General features: G+C 50.9%; 1 protein-coding gene across 1 annotated transcript in view; it reads right to left on the minus strand.

Moving 5' to 3' along the window:
- Positions 1 to 10,000, minus strand: part of zbtb16b (zinc finger and BTB domain containing 16b) — a gene marked incomplete in the record, with an annotated part of 54,789 nt that overhangs the window by 33,149 nt on the left and 11,640 nt on the right. Inside the window, 1 exon segment of the mRNA XM_062521663.1 lies at positions 1,016 to 1,113. Within this exon segment, the coding sequence (XP_062377647.1) occupies positions 1,016 to 1,113 (98 nt within the window).

Genomic DNA, 10,000 nt, shown 5'->3' on the forward strand with positions numbered 1-10,000 from the left:
TGCCAGTTTCACAATCAGACAAACACAGACTACAGTACTCGTACACACACACACACACACACACACACACACACACACACACACACTCACACACACACACAAAGTACAGAAGAGGAGAGGTGGGGACTGGGTAAGACGTCAATAAATACCTGTTACATACTCCACCCCCCCCCCCCACCCCCACCCCCACCACCCCCACCACCACCACCTCCTCCAGCCTGGCAGCGGTGCTGGTGTGTGCCTGAGTGCTGCTCTTGTGAGGAGACTAAAGGTGATGGCACAAGGCCCGCGTGGACAGCATACCGTTTTGAGCCGTGTTGTTGGGAAAACACCTGACCGACTCCTCCCAGCGCTCTGACAGGATGGCCACAGTAAGCAGCCCACTGGTGATTACAGTTGCCCAGTATCAAAGTAAAGGCAGAGCACGGAAAGTACCCAACCAACAGCACAGCAGTACAGCAGCAACACTGCTTTGGCCACACTGATCAAAAGATTGCCTTTGTGTGCCACCTCCTTCACACAGAGCACTTGGCCAGAGACTGAGAATTAGACTGAGACTTAGACTAAGAATTAGACTGAGAATTTGACTGAGAATTAGACTGAGACTGAGACTGAGACTGAGACTGAGACTGAGACTGAGACTTAGACTAAGAATTAGACTGAGAATTTGACTCAGACTTAAACTGAGAATTAGACTGACAACAATTAGACTGAGAATTAGACTTGTACTTCCTAGACTGAGATGAAGACCGAGGCTTGTATTTGAGCATGAAGCTTGAGGCTTGTGCATGTCTCTGCAAAGCCTCTCTCTGGGTTTTGACATCAGCACTGCAAATCGAGCTCTGGCCAACAGACATGCAATTGCACCATGGGAGGGGGGAGGATGGTGTGTGTGCAAACATGAGAGAGGTAATTTAGCAGGTATTTTCAGCAGACTCACACACACACTCACACACACACACACACACACACTCACACACACAAAAACAAATGAAGGTAAGGGATTGGACTTTACCTGTGTGTGACAGCAAGTGCATCCTCAGTCGGAGGCTGTCCAGGAAATGCTTCCCGCAGAACTCACAGCCGTACGTCTTCATCCCGCTGTGTAGCTTCCTGCAAAGCACACAAACATCATCATCATCATCATCACCACCATCACCAACATCCTCATCACCATCATTAAGATTTTAGCGCTTTGTTACATGTGAATATAATTCGAGATGCATGCAACAATAAAACTGAATCGAAAATCCTCCTCCTCCTCCTCCTCCTCCTCCTCCTCATCATCATCATCATCATCAGGGTCTCCAGCACCAGCACCAACACCAAACAGCACCAGATGCAGAGCTGTTTCATAACTGCAGCATATTCCCCCAAACCAACCAAAGCAAAGTCTTCAAAGGGACAAACACTCGGTTATAAAAGAAAAAGCATTCTTTTATTTTCCACGTGACGTGTAACAAACAATCCTGAAGCCGCTGGAAAGAAGCTCGAGGAGCCAAAAGTGCCGCACAGATTTGGGTTTAAGAGCAGCAGTGTGTGTGTTAGTGCGTGTGTGTGTGAGTGCGTGTGTGTGTGTGAGTGCGTGTGTGTGTGTGAGTGCGTGTGTGTGTGTGTGCGTGTGTGTGTGTGTGTGTGTGTGTGTGTGTGTGTGTGTGTGTGTGTGTGTGTGTGTGTGTGTGTGTGTGTGTGTGTGTGTGTGTGTGTGTGTGTGTGTGTGTGTGGTGTGAGCGCATGTGGCTGTGGCGTGTAATTAGCCTCTCTCTGGTATTTCTGGAGCAGATTTGGCAGTGCTGGTTTAACACAAACAGCTGAATGCTCAAAGCTGAACTGCAAACACAAAGTCCTTCAGACTGAGAGAAAACTGATAGGGATCTCCATATACATCAACACTCACTCACACACACACTCACACAAACACACACACACACACACACACACACACACACACGTCAGCAGACTGGACTGTACCTTGTTGATTGTCCACATAGAAAGTCTTCATTGTAAACACACTTAAAAGGGCAACACAGTTCCCTCACTGTACACACGTACGTATACACACACACACGCACACACACACACTTCCCTCAGCAGTCTTGATAAGCGAATTTGTCCTATGGCCTGTTTTGACAGCCCCCATAAATTTCAAAATTGTGTCAACAAAGAGCTGAAGAGCCCATTTCAGAGGAGGAGGAGAGGGGGGCCACCACTCTAAATCAACCGCTCCACACACACACACAGATTACAAACCTGCTTTATTGAGCAGTTACGCCTCACACACGAGCACACACACATATGCACACACACACACACACGCTGGCCTCTGAACCCCCCCCCCCCCCCACCCCCACCATCACCACCACACACACACTGCATAAATCTGGAATTCACATCAAGCTGGGCACTCGCTGTTCATCAGACACACAGCTGGGACTCTGATGGCGGGGTGCGTGTGTGTGTGTGTGTGTGTGTGTGTGGGTGGTGGTGACTGAGATTATTTGTAAGAATCTATTGAGCGGCTCTCCCTAGTGGGGTGTTTAATATAATATTGCTAATACAATGCGAGCCCTGCGCTCTGCTGAGAGGGAGAAAAGGCTGCCAGATAAAAGCAGCAACATGAAGACGGCTGTACTCTGTCAGATTACACTCCAGCGAGCAATGGCTACACACACACACACACACACACACACACACACACACACACACACACACACACTCAATACCTAAAAAGATCAGCATGCAACCATCGCACACAATCCCATCAGCACTGGAGGAACCCATCCTGAATGAGCTCCCACGGGTAGTAGGAACAGAGCACAGCCAGCACACAGACGGATCAGGGCCAGAACAGAGCCGGATTAAAGCCAGCACACAGCCGGAGCACAGAGCCGAAACACATCCGGAATGCAGCCAGAACAGAGCCAGCACAGAGCCGGAACCCATCCGGAATTCAGCCAAACCCCCGCCGGTGGCAGGGTGCTGTGCGAGTAGACGTGGCGGACAGGAGAGGAGAGGAGAATAGCAAAAAGGAGGAGAGGAGAGGAGAGGAGAGGAGTGAAGAGGAGGAGAGGAGAGGCGAGGAGAGGAGAGGGAGGAGAGGGAGCAAAGGATGAAAGGAGAGAAGAGTAAAGAGGAGGAGAGGAGAGGAGAGCAAAGGGATGAGAGGAGAGGAGAGGAGAGGAGAGGAGAGGAGTGAAGAGGAGGAGAGGGGAGGAGTGGAGTGGTGGGCAGAGTGGAGGCATGTTAAATGATAACAGACGTCTGTGTGTTTCAGAGTGTCGCCTTTCAGAAGTGCAGCGCAAGGACCAAACGTCCAGACTTTGCCTCTCTAAGGCTCCGATCAAGCAGCTCTGGTCACTAAGCGGCACATTACAGCACTGCTCCTCAAATATTTATATGGCCGGCCGCCCATAAACATGCACAGAGCCACAGACCCCCCACCCCCCCGTAATCACACGCATTAAGGCCTCCACCCTCTCAGCTCCAACACCCCAATACCACACACACACCACACTGCACCAGGTGCCATAGAATAGAATACACACAGACACAGACACACACACACGTTCACAAACGTGTTCTCATGTGTCTAGACTCTCACTGGCCACTGTAATTTTCAGATATTTGCTTAATGAAAACGTATCAAATATTTCTTTAGTGAAAATGTATTCAATATTTGTTTAGTGAAAACGTATTCAATGCTCCTGAAATATCCCTGGCAGAATCAACACTTGTGTCTGAATTCTCACGCACATATATCAATGACTGGGTCTGTCTGTCTGCCTCTCACACACACACACACACACACACACACACACACACACACACACACACACACACACACACACACACACACACACACACACACACACACACACACACACACACACACACACACACACACACACACACACACACACACACACACACACACACAACCACTGTCTGGCTCCGTCTATCTCTTCTTTCTCCTCCTCCCGTTATTTCTGTCATCTTTCTCTCGTCCTCCATCCTTCTGTCGTTTTCTGTCTCTCGCTTAGCCTGCTTTGCTCTCTCAGTTTTTCTCTCAACGCAACACACTCATCCGCACGCCCTAGTCTCCCCCTCTCCCTCCATCTCTCTCTCTCTCCCTCTCCCTCTCTCACTCCATCCATCCGTCTGCCTGCATCTCTCTCTGTCTCCAGCAGCCATCGCCTTCATATGCATTCTGCACACACACTCACACACACGCTGCAGGCTCGTGATGTGCATTTCTGAGCAGGGAGACAGGGGGACGGCCCTCACCTCTCTCTTCCACTCTCTCTCTCTTTCTCTCTCTCTCTCTCTTGGTCTCCCTCTCCTTTTCTCTCCCTTTCTTTCCCTTCTCTCTCTCTCCCTCCTCTTCCCTCTTTTCTTTCTCTCCATCTTTCTGTCTCTCTCCCCTTCTCCCATTCTCTCTCTGTCTCCCTCTCCTTCTCTCTCTCCCCTGCTCTCCTTCTCCCATTCCCTCTCTGTCTCCCTCTCTCTCTCCCTCCCTCTCCTTCTCTCTCCGTCCCTCTCTCTCTGTAACAGAGACGTTAATAATTACACAAGATGGATGGCAGAGGAGGGTCTGTCCCTCCCGGCAGGCCGCTAACGCTAACGTTAACGCTAACACTAACCTCTGTCCCACCCCCCACCAATGATCGCCAAAACACCCAAATACACACCTGCCCCACACCCATCACTCTCCACACTGACAGCCATAATAATAACATCAGCGCTGTGAGCCCACACACACACACACACACACACCTCGTGACATTATGGCGGTCTCAAAACACACACAGAAATACACATGGCTGGCCCCGATATTTGACACGTGGTAAACACAGGACTGCGTGTGTGTGTGCGTGTGTGTGTTGGGTAAGACTGCTGACCCGAAGGGGGAAGGGGGGGGGGCATCGGGGGAAGGGGAAGACTTGCGATGATCCAAACACATTCCAGAATGCCAGGCATCTGCACCGTCATCCTAGACCCCCCCCCCCACCAAGAGCCTCACACACACACACATACACAGCATACAAAAATAGCCTGGTTGGACGAGATACAGACCTACAGAAACTCACCACAGGAAGAGAACAGGAGAAGAGTCGGGGACAGGGAGAGAGAGAGAGAGAGGGAGAGAGAGAGAGAGGGGGGGAGAGAGAGGGGGAGGGAGAGAGAGAGAGGGGGGGAGGAGAGAGAGAGAGAGAGAAAAGGAGAAAGACAGACCTGTTGAGTGACTTAATTCCAACAGGAAGCAAACAAGTAAACACAGAGAGGGGAATGTGCGCGCACACACACATATTTGGGGAGTCATAATCTTTCAGACATTAAACACAGCCAGCCCACTAACTCCAGGGCTGGACTCTCGACGTACACACACACACACACACACACACACACACACACACACACACACATCCAAAATATTTGAAAACATCATAGAAAACTCCATGCCATCTGTGACAGCCTCCCAAGTACATGCCAAACACACACACACAGACACACACACACACACAGCGTCTGGCCACGTCTCAGGCAGCGTGTGCAGACAAGCAGCCGACGTGCGCAGCATACACACCACGCTGCGTCGCATCAGCCATGGGTTTGACTGCACTGCCTCACACACACACTCACGCTCACACACACACACACACATTTAAATGGCAGGTCCCGTCCATATGATAAAGCGGAGAGACGTCGGAGAGAGACAGGGGGAGAAGCGTGTTTCTCTAACGCCCCCCCCCCCCCTCTCGCCGACCGTCGTGATTAATGACCGGGAGAGCCGGAGCTGTTTGAACCGCTCCACCGCGACAGGCGCCGAACCACACCGCCACACACACACACACACACACACACACACACACACACACACACACAGCTCTGCTCCGAACCGCTCCGCACCGCATCTGCGGGGGGACAGAACACTGCAGCTACTGCGCACATTACCAATGAGGGAGGTCATCAGACAGAGAACAAACACACACTCACACACACACACACACACACACAGGTGGGGGCAGTTCTACACTCACACCACTGAATGTTCAGTGACATCCGCCGATGCTGGCATTCTGTGTAAAACAGATTTTATGAACACAGACACACGCACACACACACTCCCATATTTATGTCTATCCCATGTCCCTAGTGTGTGTGTGCAGGCAAGCTGTCTGGTTCGGTTCTGTTGAGTTCCGTGGGCCAGAAGGCAGCGCACAGCTACAGTGAATTTGGGGACACGTCTCAAACCTCCTCACTCAGTCTCTGATCCGACGCACTTCCTGACCGGAATACCAATGCCCAACCTCCGGGAGCCTCGCTCCGCTCCGCTCTGCTCCGCACACACACGCGCGCACACACACACACACACACACACACACAAACAGAGGAGGGAGAGAGAGAGAGACGAGGGCTCGTTCACATTAGGACCCCCTTTATCACCGCCATGTGTGGGTGCTTAAAGACCCCTCCCTCCGACACACACACACACACACACACACACACACACACACACACACACAGGCTTAAAAAGGACCAATTTCAGAGTGAGGAAGGCTACCCAAAGCTCTCCTCCTCCTCCTCAGACCTTTAGCCCAGCCGTCGACCCCTGTCCATCCATCCATCCACACACACACACACACACACACACACACACAGCTCTCCGTCTACCCCTCTCCACATTCTCAGCCCTCCTCTGTCAGTCTAAGAGGCAGCAATGTCAGCCAGCATCTTTCAAATTCACACACACACACACACACACACACAGACACAGACACACAGTCAGACACACACACATTCACACTGTCTCTGCCCTCTTTCCAGACAAATCCCAAAATGTCAGCTGTGAATGTGCCGTGCTGGCGGGCGGGAGGGCGGGGAACGTGGCGGCGAGTGTCAGCGCCGAGCGGCGGAGGTGGGAGGAGTCTGGGAGACGGAGCGTCTCACGTCACGTGCCCCGTAAAGCAGCCGTCGGGAGCGGAACTTGTCCGCACGACTGTCCGTCCCAAAACGTCTACACGGAGGGGATACCTCAGCGCGACTGTCTCGTCTCGACGTACTCACAGGAGGGACACATCCGCCATGGGTTTGACTGCACTGCCTCCCTCTCACTCTCTCACACACACACACACACACACACACACACACACACACACACACACACACACACACACACACACACACACACACACACACACACACACACACACACACACTTAAATGGCAGGTCTGTCCTAAAGTCCCGACGGTCTGACTGTCTGTCTCGACTCGCTCACAGAGGGACGCATCGGCACAACTGTCTGTCTTAACGTCCTGACGGAGGAGGGAGACACATCCTGCACCTCTGTCTTTTCCCAAGCACAGGTGAGCGGCAGCCCCAGCTGTGTTTAATCGATCACCAAGATCCGACTCACCTGCCCCCCCCCCACGTAACCACCTGTTAGGTCTCACCTGTCAAAACTACTACCTGTGGCGTATCTGTGCAAAAAATGAAAGGAACGCTCTCGAAACATGCAAAGAATGTCATTCACTCATTCAAAGACATGTCACTCGTCCGACTGCAAAAAGGAGAAGTGACTTAGGAGTTGAAAATGACATCAGGAGATAAATCCATTAAAAAGTCAGCAGAGAGCTCGCCGTGACTGCACCAGTGTGTTGAGGATGTGCTGGTGACGTTGCTACGGTAGCTTTCACGCGTCAGCTCTTTTTTTTCCAGGACTTGCCGAACGTTGTGGGTCTGAGAAGCTGCGCCACGTCAGGGCCGTAATAGGGCCAGACCCCAGCCACACTCGGGAGGGTTTTTGGGGGTGCTCGTCGCTTGTTACCCCGCTGGGTGCCCCTGCCCTGAGAGCCCCAATACAGCAGCAGCGCTGTGCTTCCCTACATGCCCTCATTCTATCAGCAACCAACACTTCAAGTCTGATCGCGGTAGGGCACAGGGAGGGGGAAATATTCAGATATAAAAAAATTACCCCTAACACATACACACACACAGATTTAAGATACATTCGGATAACTGAGGGTAATCCTTTTAAAAACATTACAAATATTTTGTATTTATTTATTTCCTTATATCCTTCTTCCCGTTTCCTCTAAAAGAGTTAAGACAGCAGTGTAGTATCTGCAGCTGGGGAGGAAGGGGGGCTGTTAGGAGTGAATCTCCAGAGACTCATTTCTTCAGGGCTACCTTATCTCAAACCACGCCGTCGGGACAACCCAGTTCCTCATTGTGCTGTTGACTGACATGTGGGTCCCTGGCTCTGTGCGCACTGGATCAAATCCTCCACTGGGTTTAAAACGAAATCAAACAAAGAAACGAAACCCCGTAAATCTGCCCCCAGCGGTACAACGGCATATTCTGCTTTAATGTAATTTATCAAAATGTTCAGTTCCGTTTGATTCCGACACAAAGTCACTTAGCACAGACGTAAGACGAGACTATTTAATTTGTGTTAATGTTTGTGTTTTAAACCCATCTCAGTTTCGCATCGCGTATCTTATGAAAATGAGTAACCTAATTAAACAAGCACTCGATCTTCCACGCGTTACTTATTCTCTCAAGCGCGTTTATCAGCCCCGCTCGTCTGTCAACACCGCTGGCGCTGGTTCGACCAAAATGGCAATTGAAACCTTATCCCTCGGAAAGACGCGCATTCCTCACTCCATAATAAACAATGGAAGCAAACAGTTTTACGCAACTGATCGACGGTCGTATAAATAAAAATTTAACCAAATCGTAAAGGCACACAATAGTCCTCAGATCCATCAACAAACAATGCCAAAATTAAAACATTAAAAAGGAAGTTTCTCTAAGTACTTTGGCAATGTGGTCGTCCACAGACCAACATCATTAGCAAAGAACCAAAATTAGCCTAGAACGTCTAAATGGCTTCCTGATGTGTTTGGATTGATGTGCATTATGTAAAAGCCTATAAGATTTGCGGAACCATCTGAGCTATACGAGTTGAAAGCAACAAGTCACTCTTTCCAGACGGCTACATTGAAGTCGTCATTCAGAAAAAAGAAGGCTAACCAGCCCAGCAGACACTCAAGTTTCCTTAGGTTTTAAAATACCAATAGCACAACTACAATACTGAAAGACCACAACTGCACAAATATGAAACAGACACACACACAGACACACACACACACACACACAGACACACACACAAAGGAGACCGTAGGGGGGAAAAAAAGACCTGAATGTTAAACTGGGTTACAGAGTGAGAGAGCAGAACAAAAAGCATACTCAAGAGGTCAAAGGGCAAAAGCTTGACCTGACCCTGGAGAGTTGACCTGGCAGGCACTGATAAAGCCTGAAAGCATCCTGTGTGCGGCAGATACAGGGTCGGATCGGGGGAGGGGAGCGCTCAGGGGAGACTTTGGGTCCTGACCAACTGGATTCCACAGGAGCTTTAGACAATGGGGTTTGGGAGAGGGCTGGCTGGGGTGGACATGATTATACGCTGGGTGTGCGGGGGGGGGGGGGGGGGGGGGGGGGGCGGGGGTCAGCCTGGGAGTCCTGACCGCCTAACTTTACCCACCAGATCACTACCCCCACAACTCAGCCCTCAACTTTCAACTTTCTCCCAGCCGCGCCAGCCGCCCGTTAGCCATTGCTGCCCTTGTCCTCCTCACCAGCCTCATCAGGGCCAGCTAAAAGCACTACACACACACACACACACACACACACACACACACACACACACACACACACACACACACACACTGGTTTGGTCAGAGACGAGCGTGTGTGCTTCACATATTTTTGCTGGTCGGAGCTGTTCTTCTGAGAGCATGTTGGTGCACGGTCACTCCGGCTGTGTGTGAGTGGACAACTGCCCCCGGCTTGAGAGCTTTGTTGCCACCCCGGGGGCAGTAGAATGGTGCAGGCGGAACAAAAGGCCACTCCTCTTCAGGAAAAACACAGAGAGCAGGACAAAAGAGAGGTCAGGGCCAGAGAGAGAGAGGGGGTGATAGAAAGAAAGAGAGAGAGAGA

This window comes from Sardina pilchardus, chromosome 19, assembly GCF_963854185.1.
Source record: "Sardina pilchardus chromosome 19, fSarPil1.1, whole genome shotgun sequence".
Lineage (NCBI taxonomy): Eukaryota > Metazoa > Chordata > Actinopteri > Clupeiformes > Clupeidae > Sardina > Sardina pilchardus.